The sequence below is a fragment of the Crocodylus porosus genome, unplaced genomic scaffold (assembly GCF_001723895.1).
Source record: "Crocodylus porosus isolate Cpor-Errol unplaced genomic scaffold, CroPor_comp1, whole genome shotgun sequence".
Taxonomy (NCBI): domain Eukaryota; kingdom Metazoa; phylum Chordata; order Crocodylia; family Crocodylidae; genus Crocodylus; species Crocodylus porosus.
In genome coordinates this window covers 8,859,879-8,873,202 of record NW_017728925.1, presented here as the reverse complement: position 1 = coordinate 8,873,202, position 13,324 = coordinate 8,859,879, and the positions used below count along the sequence as shown (strand labels likewise).

The following is a 13,324-nucleotide window of genomic DNA, read 5'->3' as shown; positions in this document are numbered from 1 at the left end:
TTATAATATCAGGTGATACGCTTTGTATTATAATTTTTACGCTTCTTATGTTAATTTTTAATGACCTTTATATTTCTTATGCTAATTCTCAATAACTTTTATGTTTCCTATGTTAATTCTTACATCTGTATGTTTTGCTGGTTATAGCAGGGTTAAAATGTCAAGGCTGACATAATATGCAGTTGTTTTTTGTCATTACGGTTTAGCCATGCGGTTTCCTGTTTTAACAATATAAGCTGCTTGCCTGCTATTTTTATCATTGTCCAAGAGTCAGAAGGTCAGCATTTTTATCTAAGGGTCAGAAAGTGATTACCAGAATATCAGTTGCTGACTTCTCAACCTCCATGAAGCATTCTGGGAGTTTTAGTGCATTGTTCTTAATGCTAGGCCTTGCTTAGCATAAGCACTATCTCACAACTATTGCCCTTGCTACTTACCCCTCGCTCCTCTCGATACACTACGAGTATAGACGACACACTTTAGGGGTATAAAGTTTTTACTGACGTTAATCTAGGGTGATTGCAGTGCTTATGACTGGAGAAGTCAAATATGAGTTGTGTAGGGCATCCCAAGTGAGCAGCAGGAAAGCTTAAGATCAAACACTGGATTTTGTTTAAGCCACTTTTTGAAGAGACGTTATCGGAACTTCTTTTTCCAACTTTGCTATTTTTGGTTATCTTTTAAAATCCTGCTTCCTTTTGAATTGCAGTTGGTTTTGTATGGCATAAGGAAAAAATAAAATTAATTTTTAGAAGTTTTTGAAAAAGAATGATCTAAAATCATCAGGCTTGCTTATGAATCGTAATGCTTTTATTTTAATGCCTTTTATGTGAGGTACTCACCTTTGTATTTGAAAGATGCGGGAATTTAGCATTGTCATTGGTCCAGCATTGAAATTAGCAAATGTAATTTTAAATCTCTCCTTGGGAAAGAAGCAGATTTTATGTTTTGAAAATTGGTTATTTGAAAGCTGATTAGGGGCTTGAAATGGTAGAAGTGTAAGTTGGATTAGTGGTCAGAGGCACAGAACAAGTGCAGTTTACTCCACGATTATTCCATGTTTTATTCCATTGTTGTCGAAGTGAAGGAATTTGTTCCAGTGCTGTTGAGCAGAATGCCAGATAAATAATTATTAATGCTCATATCGAAGCCTCTTATTTTTCAGAAACAGAAAATCATCATAACGTAAGCAGCACGAATAACCAACATTCAATGAAAGAGCTAAATGAAGAGATTGATTCCATGGAGAATGAGGACATGGACTCTGCTATAACATATTCTGGTTCCCAGAGTCTGCGTTCTCACAAACTAAGTGTAACAAGTACAGATGCATTTGCTGACCATGAGGTCACGGATGACATAGAAGAATTGAAACGGAGAATTAGGGATATGAAATCTGAGCTTGACAGGTACAAAATGTTCATATTTCACTTGCAGCCTACTACACAATTTTTACCCAGTGATATTTTCAATATCATTTCGAATGATGCAGCATTGGCTACAGAAGGAGATGTTTTACAAATGCAGGATACAGAAGGGCAACAGTTTAATACGTGTTCTACAGTACATCAGCAAGTGGATTATGAAATCCATATAGAAGACCTGAATTCCCAGTTGACAGGGACACCTGAAGAACAGACAGCAGAAAGACTTAAGCAGCTACTATTAGAAAATGAGGCTGAACTTGAAAAAGAGCAAATTGCAAATATGCGTCTTCTTGATGAAGTATACTGCCTCCAGACCAAGCTTAGAGAATCATCTCCATCCAAGTGAGTAATGCAGATGCTTTTTTCAGGCCCTTGTAAGTGGAAATATCAGTATGTGAAGAGACCAGCGTGGGGATCATTTTCCTTTACATACCACCACATCATTATTGTAAGTTTCACTGATATTGAGGCAATCCCTTATTAAAACTCAGTCATTTTCCATTAAAGTACACACTATTGTGACTGACATTCAAAAAGCTACTTCATTAATGCCCATATCAACCTCCTTGATGGTTTTATGCCACCCACACCCTTTTCCCTTGGAGGCCTATGACTTCTGCTTGATGCAGTCTCTTGTTTGCAAACCAGTTTCTCTGTGGGATGGACTGACTTCCAAAATCACACTCCCTGAAATTTTTCAGTGCTTTAACTTTTGTGGAAAAGATAAGGATATTTCTGCATCATATCTGAAGTAGAATCTGACACATTTGTATGAAGAGTTGGTAACCAAATTCCTGCAAATCTTTTTGGCTTTGTGTGTCCCTAGTCATAGGGATTGGTAATATTATAATAAAGATCAGGTACTGTGCACAGTAGTGACTTCTGTTCAAAGATCTGAAAGCAATATGGAAATTGAAGAATGAAGCTTTAGAGCAGGAACTCAGAAGCTAATGAATCCTCCTTGTGAGGCTGAGGGTATCTTTTTTACTTATGGAAAAACTGAGGCTGCAAAAATTAAATGCTGTATTCACATGTCACACAGATGTACACTGGCATAGCATCTGGGCCTTCTAATATCTAATCCTCTGCTGTAGTGGCAAGATTAATCTTCCCCTGGGGGAATATATGACAGTAAGAGATGGAATATAAATGTATTCAGACCTTTAGGTTTCTCCATAATCCATGAGGAGAGATATTTGCTAGCCACTGACGTAGCTGGTACTAGTAGATCTAACATTATGGGCACTTGGTATGTCCTTTAATGTTAGCTCAGAAAAATACTCTCCTGCTTCATAATCCATAAGAATTTGATTGCCTTGAAAATACACTTCCTTTATTATTCCTTTATTATAATATCCTACATATTACATAGGACATACATTGACCAAACTATGTAACCTGTGAAATGTAATGATATGGGCTGCTGTAGAGTTTTTATTGCCGTGGGTTTGGGATGATGACTCTCAAGTGACAGACTCCCAGGTGAGTTATGCATCTCTTCTGAAACAAGTGGCAATAAAAATGCTATAGCAACCCACGCTGTCATAGATTTTATTTATACCCCATATTTTGTTCATTTTTCCCTCTCCTTCCCTTTTTCAGTTCCTCTCTTTTGTCTCCCCACTGATGTTTATGGTCCTGTAGAAAGGGCCATGTCAGTGATACTGAGAGGTGCAATATAAAGTGGACATCTGTATCCACATGTGCAGTATAAATGCAGTTGATCTGAGTTGAAATTTATATCCTGGTTTGTGAATACAAGAGTTTAGGCAGTAGGTTGGTTGTCATACTTGCATCTGTAGCAATAAGCATATGGAGAAAACTAGAATTTGTCATACTAACATTAAGTTGGGAAAGTCTAGTATCCTGCCTCTGGCAGATAACAATACACGGTGCTCCAGAAGAAGGTTAAACCCCGTCTGGCTCTTAGTAATGTACCACAGACAACCACCGTAGAGAAGACATGCATTTTTTTCTCTTCGCATGTTCTTTCCAATTTATTTCACTCTAGCTCTTTTAGCTGCCACCTCACTTGCATGTTTATCAGATGCTCAGAATCAGATTATTTCCAGGTATTTCCAGACAAACCAAATGAGTTTCAGTGCCAACATGACTTAGAAATTAATTGTTAAGGAAAATAACCTGTGCATTGTCTCCAGAATTGCAAAGCCTAATTTTAAGAAGATATTTGTCATTGTTGCTGATGGTATTTTGAGAGGAAAACATAACATTTTAGCCAGGAAATGCAATTTTAATTCCTTTTATTTTTGTATAAATGTTAGTTACGGTCAGAAAATTGTTTTTAAGGATAACTGTATTTTCTCAGCTATGATTCATTAGTTCACTCCCAAGCTCGGGAACTCTCCTTTCAACGGCAGCAAATTAAAGAGATCCACAGCATTTCTGTCACTTACTATCAACATCTGACCAGCCTTATTAAAGCATTTGAAGAGCTGCTTCAAGCTAGTGATGTTGATTATTATGTCGCCGAGGGCTTCCGTGAACAGTTGAATCAAAGTGTGCAACTGTTTGAGAAGCTGGAAAAAAAGTTTCTCTATGGTAGGTAGTTATACTTCCATGTTTACTGTCTCGAGTGCATAAATATTTTTTGGAAATCTGCAGAATTCTGAGAAGGCTTTACTTTGGAAAACCATTTGCATGCGTTTTCCTTGTCCATCTTCATGTAACTCAGTGTTACCTTTCTGATAGTTCTTTCGATCACAGGGGTAGGCAGGCAGCTGTTGTCCCTGTCAAAGCATGGTAAATTAAATTTTAACGCTCATAAAATGCCCAAATTTACCTTTTCAGGTAAGTGCACCAGACAGCCACGACTGTTTAGACTAAAGCCACAAGGGTTACAGCTGAATTAATGATGAGTTTAGCAGCATATGGACCTCAAGGCTTTTAGGAATCAACCCAGCTCCCAGCAGGACTTCAAATCATGTCTCCTTGCTGGGTCACCTCCACTCATGTCTTTGGTGGGAATCGTTTCATTGGCTTCAGTGAGAGTTGGATTGGGGCCAGGAAAGTTCATTTAAAAATTATTAAAACATGTAGATTTTGCTTAATACTCTTTTAATTACAAATGGTATTCTTTTAATGCAGATTCCCACTTCCATTTCATGAGATGTGGAACTTTTCCATAGCAATGTAGGAAAGTTCAGTTCCTGTTCGAGTGCCCAGTGCAAATAGATACCAGTGATGGGCAATAATGGAATCACTTACTATGGAGGGTTGGCTGTATTAGTTTGGGGTTGTATGTTATGAAAGGTGATTTTCTAGGATAAAAGTTATTAAGCAGATAGTTTGATTGTTGTGTCCTTGCTCAACAACAAATGCAAACTTCCGGGCATTGGGTGCATAGATGCACACCGTCCTGTGCATGGTTGAAACCCCACCCAAACAGCTCAGTTGGAAGGCTGAAGGTCTAAAGAAGAGAAGGTCAGTTGGTTTTGAAGAGGGGCAAACCACATGGATGGAAGGGACAACAGTGATATTCAGAAGAAGAAACACTTGTAAAATTGGATTTTCCTCTGAATGTAAGGAAGAAAAGAGTGGCCTGCAAGTGGCCTTTTTTTCTTATGTTTACCTCTGGTTGAAATAAAAATGTCATGGTTCTTAAAAAAAGAAAAGATGAGTTCTGAAATTAGAGGAACAGTAGTTTCACTTGTAGGTTTCCTGAGAAGCTTACAATGGGGAAAGCAACCAGTTATCAGGAAAGCACCAGACTTGTTTAGGGTCTGAACCCATGCAGAGGGGAGTTATCACACTTACTTAATCCTCTTCACTGAGCATATTGACTTTACTCTGAAGAATGAGAATTTATGCACCTAAAACTACGTCTGTTCATTTGAAGGGTTTATCTTAGTTGCCAAAAGATCTCAGTCTGAACGCACCCAGGGTGCATTGAGGCATGGACTCAGCAACTGGGCTCAGAGCCTGTCTGAGAAGCAGGATGCAGAAGCTGTCGCTTGGGTATCACTTGTCCCTTACATTTGTAGATTATTTTAACCAGGAAGGGCTACTATTGAGATTTGGGATTTTATTGTAGAATGATGCTTGGGGACACAAGCATGGCAGCAGCAGGGTGAAAGACCGATTGATACATTTATACAACAGAGATTTAAAATGCAGTAATGATCCAAAACCAGTCACAGAAATTGACTTGTCATGCCCAAAAAGAGGAGAATGCTGTACTTCCCTTCACCCCTTGTTCTTGAAGAAAATTGCGTGTCAAAGTGATGGCAAAGAGGACAAGGTTTGTTTTGGGAGTAAAATGCATCATGAAAGCCCTCTTCTCTCCTCACTGATAGTTGTTCCTGTTCTGTCTCTGACCCACTTGGCTGACAATATTTTTGCAGGTGTCAGCTGCAAAGTTATCATCTTCAAGCAAATGCTTGAAATAGCCTTTAAAATGGGGACGCTGACCCCTCCATCTTCCTGTAATTGCCTCTAGAAGACACCTTTCTTGAGAAACATTCCAAGGGCAATCAAACAATGGTCCCTGTCCTACCTGTCTTCAAGGAAAGCAGCAGCATGTTGCTATTTTGATTGCTCGTATAAAGGGGCTATATCTGAGAAAAAGGTATTACAGCTAGTGTGTCATAGCAGTATAACAAAAGATTGAGTATATTCAGTGATTTCAGTGGATATGGAGATTCCTTGCATTACAAATAAGAAGATTCAGTAGTGAATAAACATTAAAATGCCTTTAAAAAATCCCAAACCAACAGATGGTATCCTATATACTATGAAAAGTCACTGACAAGCAAGACAATTCAATATATCTAACAAAATGGTGTTGCACTGAATCACATTAAAATAAGATGATGTCTGTAGGGTTATAAAGAACATTCGGGTTACTAAGAATTGACTGTAAAGGAGTAGCATAAACACTCTTCTATCTCTGCACTTCAGTTCTGACCTTCAGCGCGTACCCCTGACATTCCAGTCCTGTGTCTCCTGAGCCAGGACGGCTGCTTGGGTTTAATTGCATGGACTTGCCCATTGGGCACAAGTGGGGTGAACAGGGTCAGACCCTCAAATTCTTGTTCTTTATTATCCAAATTAAAATCTGTCACTGAGCTATTTACGTGTAGATTATTCAAGACAAAATCCTGTATTTACCTACTGTGGGTAGGGGAGCACACTCGCCTTGCCATTCTTATTAGACTAAAGATAGCCAGGAGACAAGAAGGGTGGAGTTCTTGTCACCACCTTTTTATTTGAAAGGTTAGTGGCTTGCACTGTGTTTATTCTGTAGCTGTATCGTATACCAGGTGAGCCGCAAAATAAGCCCTGCACCTCCCGAGTGTAAAATAAGCCCTGCACCTTTCCTGAGTGTTACTCTGATCCCCTTCTTTTGTCTTATGTGCTGCTCTGCTTTTTGCTCTCTGCGTTGTGCTCCCTGTCTGATTTTACTGCGCTGTTTTCTGCTCCTTGCCCTATCTGTTGCTATGTTCCTTGCTCCTTCCTGAATCTGCTGCGTGCCACACTCACAGGCTATCTGTGCCTCTTGTAACACATGTGCTGTGAGTTGGATACTCCTTCCATATACCATAGAAAACATTAAGGAATCTGTACCATGATGCAAAGGCTGTGAAATCTAGTAGGCATGATAGCCAGTCACTCCTCCTATCATTCTTTTGACCTGGTAGGATTACTGTTCTGTTGCTGTACAACTGTGGGATAAAGTCCTATCTCTTGCCATTGTACACATGTTACATCTTCAAGGCACCTGCACACGGTTTGGTATTAATACATCCAAAGTGGGCAACTTCTGAGTGAGCACCCTATAGTGTGGTAGTTTATTTCTGACTTAGGCTAGTACCAGTTTCTGCTTTTCAATTTTCCATTCCATTTTTCATTCAATTTAACATATTTAAGTAACTTAACACACAAGGAAATCTTAGATAAGCAGTAATTTTTCAGAAATGTTTCAACAGGTATTTTTATTTTGCAGGAGAATTAATAGATATGGAAGTTACCAAACTTTGTGAACTAGGACAAAGGTAAGAGTAAACCTGATTGAAGACCAGCGTTAAAGATGTTGCTGTGTAATAAAGTGATAAAGACACTGCATATTTTATAGTATAACTTGAACTCCAACAGTCTTTGTGGTTGCTTTTGCTTATGTCGCAAGTTCCGTTAATATCAATTATGAGAGTAAAATTTTCATAGAAAACAAACCCAGCCTTCTCTCCCCACTTCTTAACAAAGGTATAACAGTTGAGATGCTTCAAGTGAGGCCTCATGTTACTAAGACTATCAGTTTCATTAGTGACTATAAAACATTCACCAGCAGACTAAGAGAGATTAGCATAAATATTTAAGTTGTATACTCAGTATAGCAGATAAGAGAGGTATTTTTATAGCTGTCTTTCTCTTTCCCTTGACCTTGGGACAAAGCTAGGGACTGGTTCAGGATCACCTGTGTGCATTTCTTTCCAAATTTATTGTCAAGGTAGCCTTTATGCTGGAGGTGGTGGAGCAGGTGCTGTAACACAACATGTTTTGGAGGTTTTTAAGGTCCAGTTAGACAAAGCCTGGGGTGGGAAGACATAGTTGGGGACGGTCCTGCTTTGAGCAGGGGATTGGGTGAGATGACCTCCTGAGGTCCCTTGCAACCCTAATTTTCCATGATTCTTTGATTGTGGTTTTATGCCAGGCCAAGATTCTCATACTGGGGAAATCCTCAATTGCCTGTTAAGGCAACTTTAAGTCCCTGTGGCACAAAGAGAATTTATGATAGATTTCTTCTGGCAAGTGAATGCTAGGGATGAAATCCTAGCTATATTGAAGTCCATTGGTGACTTCTATGGAGTTTAGTAAGGTCAGGATTTAAATCTCTGGTTTTATATCAGTGATTCTCAACCTTTTTAGACTCGAGGCACCCTTCGGAAAAGGTCAGCTCTTAGCTTTGCATTTGTTTCTTGATTACAGGAAAGGTAATAAAGGAATTGTTTTGTTGCAAAGAACTCAGAAAGACCACACCAAGTCAGAATGTTTTTGACATTATGGATTCCTATTTGAAATCTCTGGGTTTTTCTTGTGGATCATGTGTAGGTGTTTGCATACCTCACAGTGGTACTTCATGGCACCCTTAAAAGGATTTCATGGCACCCTAGGGTGACATGGTATCTTGGTTGAGAATCACTGCTTTAGATAATTATACTGTGACATACCACCGTATTTCACAGGTATCCTTAAAAATCTGCTGTCCTACATGTATTGTATAAATTTTACACACTTTCTCTATTCATTGTGCTTCTCAAGTGGTAATAATCACTTAGAAATCATTAACAAATATTTTGCTTGACACACAAGGGACAATGAGAAGACTACCACAATGTACCAGCAACTTAAGGATGAGTCACCTGTACCATCTGCTTTTCATAGTTTTTCTGACTTTGAAATGTCAGAAAAGTCATCTCTTGGGTCACCTGAGCTTAAACAAGACCTGATGGAAGGACAGCATGGCACTCTGGCTCTTCTGCCAAATAAATTTCCCCCAGGTAATTTTTTTTCCCGCTGAAGATTTAATAGACATTGAGGGAATTTTGATAAACAAGACACAAGGGAACTAATTAAGAAATAATGTGGGATATGTCTGCTTCAGCTTTCTAGTCTCTCACATAATCATTGCAATTTCAGTAATCATGCATACAAAAATGACATCGATGCAAGCTACCTCCTTCTCTGAAACAAAATTAACTATGATATTTTGTGCCTTTGTTGTTTTAGACTGTCATTTTTTACAGTACTCCAGACAGTCTTTAAACAGACAAGTTATGAGTGGAAACAGACAATTGTCAAGAGATTATTACATTAAAAAAGACCGATTTTCTAATTTTATAAAAGCCAGTGTAGTGTTTCCTTGAGAATTGTAACTGTTGCATAATTAATAAGTGGTGTCATATTTGACCTGGATAGTTTCACTAAGCACAAGTAATGGTTGGAGGAGTTTGTTGCAGATAGAGCTGGAGGTTTAACAGCTGAAGTAGCACGCAGTGTTCAGGGAAAAAATTATTACAGAATAAACCTGCAGTGTATGACATGGACAAACTGACAAATAAGATAGTGACTGTTAGAACAGATAAGTCCCTGACTCATGCTGAAATGTACAGCAGATGGAAGAAAAATTGTAGACTGGCAAAGCACGAAGGAAAAGGTACTGTAATGAAACTAGGGTGAACAGACTTATTTATTAAGGCATGAAGTCTATTCTTATGCATTGTGTTAAGTCAAAGTCTTATTTTATACTTGAGTTACTCTAGTGAACATCCTGTTGTCATGCGGGGAATTGTATACAATTGGTGCACAGAGTCTAGCAGCGAAGTTATCACAAAGCTTCAGATTCATTACCAAATATATAGAGCAGTTTAAGTAGAAAATTGGGTGATGTTATGCTGTTTTTAAATGGAAGAAAGTTAGCAGAGAAAAAAACAGCCACATGATTATGCAAGAAAATAGAATAATGAGTTCCATTGAAAGGAATGTTTCATTTTAAATCGCCATGTTAAATACTTGGTGAGATCCGGATAGCGTATTGAAAAGGCTGTTAGTGCATGCCAAGCACTTAGTCTAGATCATTGTGATTTGTTAGAGTTTCTAGCTCTTAGCACCTGACATACATTACCTATGGTACAGTACATAGAGCAAAGGAATGCAGTCGTTTACGCAAAATGAAAAGGGGCCTTTTGGTTTATTTAGAGTTATTAATGGAGCATCTGCAAGAAATTCGAACTCTGAGACAACGTTTAGAAGATTCCATTAAAACTAATGAGAGATTGAGGAAGCAGCTTGAACGACAAGTAACAGACATGGAACTAGATCAGGGTAAGACCTTATTTCATCACGAGTGAAATCTACTTTCCTGTTTAAAGCCTGAGTGATTGAGCTCTGCAGGAGAAATATGTATGGCTGGAATAGTAAAACCACACTGCTAAGCTAGGGCTATGAGGTAGGTGTAGTGACAACACCACCAGGAACACTACTTTATCCTTTATTCCTGTGCTGCGTTAGTAGCTGTGGTACACTTCTTGTAAACTAGCACAAACACTGTGATTCTTCCTTTTTACCTGCCCCCAATTGTCGGTGGTGCACAGGTGTCCCAAGTGTTTGAATCCCCACTTGTGCTCGCAAAGGTGGGTTTAAGCAGTCTGGAAGTCTTTGTGCTTTCTTTCTCTAGCATGGGCAAATTTTATCTATGGAATCAAAAAGATATTTCTAGTTCTGTTCTCAGTAGCCTAGATATTATGAATTAGTTGTCTGTGTTTTGTTGTTGGCATAAGAGACTCTTTGATTTTAAGATATCATCTCTGAGTTCTCTCTGTGTGCTTAGATGTGATGAACAAATTTTGGCTTCCTAATTTTGGAGTTTCCTAGCCCCAGTATAATTAGGACAGAAGGGATCCTGTCTAACTTATGCTGCTGCCACTGATGGGATAAGATCCCTCATGCCAATTTAAGTTTGAGCATAGTGGAGCTAATTCACCTCCCCATTTGTGGGGGAGTGGTTGGCATGGGAGGTAAGAACATAACTGGGTCAGATCAATGGTCCATCCATCCCAATATGCTGTCTCTGACAGTGGCAAAAGTGGATCCTTTAGAGGGAAAGCATATGAACAGGGTATGTATAGAAAGCTCCATCCCCTCTCATACCCTTCCTGGCATCTACTGACGTTAATTTAGACATGCTGAGGATATATCCCTTACTTTTCTATTTACTAACTATTAATGGATCTACCATCCATGAGGGGGGTGTACTGCCTCTGCTAATGGTGTACCAGTAGAGATTCCCCTTACAGAGGAGGCATTCATTCCCTATTGGGAATCTGTAGTTGATTTAAAGCCAGAATATTTTTTTATGGGGGCCCAAAAGTGGAATGAAGAATCTGGGTTAGTATGTTCAGCTTGTCATTAGATTTGCTTGCTATGAGAAGTTTGTTCATCACAGTAACTTTAAGTAGCAGAAACTGATGGGAATTTCCACAACTAGCCCATTGTCATTCCAATTGCTAATGCCAAGTAGTGGATGGAAAATTCTTAAAATATGTAGGTAAACCTGAAGTCAAAGGGAGCTGTAGGTGCTAAGCACCTTTGAAAACCAGGCCTCGCATATTTCAATTTGTTCACGAGGCATCGGTCAACCTTCTAAGTAGGCTTTTATAGGACCTTTTCAAACTATATGATACAATGCATACTTTTCCACACTTTGCTTTTTCTCATTCTTCTTCCCACTCTTTCTCCGTAGAGCGATTGATTAATCTGCAGCGTTACATCAGAAGCAGGAACGGGTACCTGCATTCTGTCCTCTTGCTCAGTTTCACTAATGCTCGAATTAGATTCATTATGGTTTACATCATCCCTACAATCCATTTCTGTTGTTGTCTAATGGATACTACCTCCAAATGGCAGTTTGCTTTCAAGAATAATTTACACTGATGGAAAGGTGTATAAAAGGCACCCATTTCATTCATGAAGTATTTACGCTGCTGGAAAGGCACACTGTTCTCTCATGAAATAACCACACTGAAACAGTTCCAACTCTTTTACAGCTTCATAAAGATTCTGGAAAGGGCATCCATTAATGCAGTGAAAGTATATTCTCTTTATAAACTGTCTTATGTCTTCCATCTGTCTTCCTGCTACTTTAGTAGATCTACCAATGCATGGATGGAAAATTTGGAGAGAAAAGGGAAAACTAGCTATGCATTACAACAAGCTCCTCTTCTTACTGTATTCTCCCAGCATTTGATATTTGTATTGCTTTCAAGATCTGTTTCATGTTTTGAAATAATAATGAAGCCACTTTTGTCAAGGGTTTTTTTTCCCCCCACTAGATGTTTTGTGTGTTAATTTTGAATTCAGATGTAAAACAAACTCTTGGCTGGAACGGCAATAGATGTTAGCCTTGGGGCTGTATTTTCTAAGCAGATGTTTTTAAACTTTTTATTTAATATCCTTATTTTGTTTTCTTTAAAAACTGAGTTATAACATACTTAGTTGATGAGTGACAGTCAGTTAAATTAATTTTATATCGAGTTGTTTATTCATGGGAATCTAATCCAAAGAATTACTCTAGTCTCTCTAGTAAATATTTTATATGTGTGTAGACACATGCGTGCACACACACACACAATTTTTTATTTTATTTGTAATATTTAGATCATCCTAAGTATGCAAAAGTCTCTGGGCTCCCAGCATCCTATAATTGATGGAGGTGCTGGTAATAACTGCATCATTAGCACTGAGCTGAAATTTGCACTAAAAGCAGAACTAAAATATTTTTCCGCTTGTTTCAAATGTTAGACTTCAAAATAAAATGTAACCTTTTAATTCTGTTTTTCCTAGGCTTTGAATGCTTGCTTTGCTCTTTCTATATATAAATAACGAAAGCAAGTGTTTTAACCCTTATATTACTGATTACATGCCATCACCCTCAGAGTACTTTTTTTGACTGAGAATAAATATTTGTAATATTTACTTCACTCTGGCTGCTGCTATTATAGTGCTTACAACCCATCAGTCACCTTATTGAATCCCTCTGTGGCTCTTCTTTTTGCATTCACTTTTACAACAGTTGACACATTCATCAGAACAGCTGCAATCATAAGCACCGGTTCAGCACCTAAGTCAGGTAGCTGGGGTCCTGCACCTGTGCAGAGTGTAATTGAGGTCAGTGGGGCTTTGCATGGATGCAGAAGTTCACAGTATTGGGTCTGATGGCAGGATTGTGGCCTTGGTAACATCAGGGCTGCACAGTCCCTTACGTAAGTTATATTCAAAAGCCCTTCAACAAAATTCTGATAGCATAACCTGTCAAATAATGTGAGGCTGGGTGATGGGCTATAAATTATATTGTGATCGAGATGAGACCATCAAGCTCTGCCACT

The 13,324-nt window shown here is 38.6% G+C and overlaps 1 protein-coding gene across 2 annotated transcripts in view; it reads left to right on the top strand.

Annotated features, from left to right (window-relative positions):
- Positions 1 to 13,324, top strand: part of CDK5RAP2 (CDK5 regulatory subunit associated protein 2) — a 106,840-nt gene that overhangs the window by 75,048 nt on the left and 18,468 nt on the right. For both annotated transcript variants that reach the window (XM_019540655.1, XM_019540656.1), the window contains 5 exons: positions 1,166 to 1,769; positions 3,754 to 3,986; positions 7,390 to 7,438; positions 8,754 to 8,941; positions 10,140 to 10,265. In XM_019540655.1, coding sequence (XP_019396200.1) covers positions 1,166 to 1,769; positions 3,754 to 3,986; positions 7,390 to 7,438; positions 8,754 to 8,941; positions 10,140 to 10,265 — 1,200 coding nt within the window. The remainder of the gene's footprint in view (positions 1 to 1,165; positions 1,770 to 3,753; positions 3,987 to 7,389; positions 7,439 to 8,753; positions 8,942 to 10,139; positions 10,266 to 13,324) is intronic.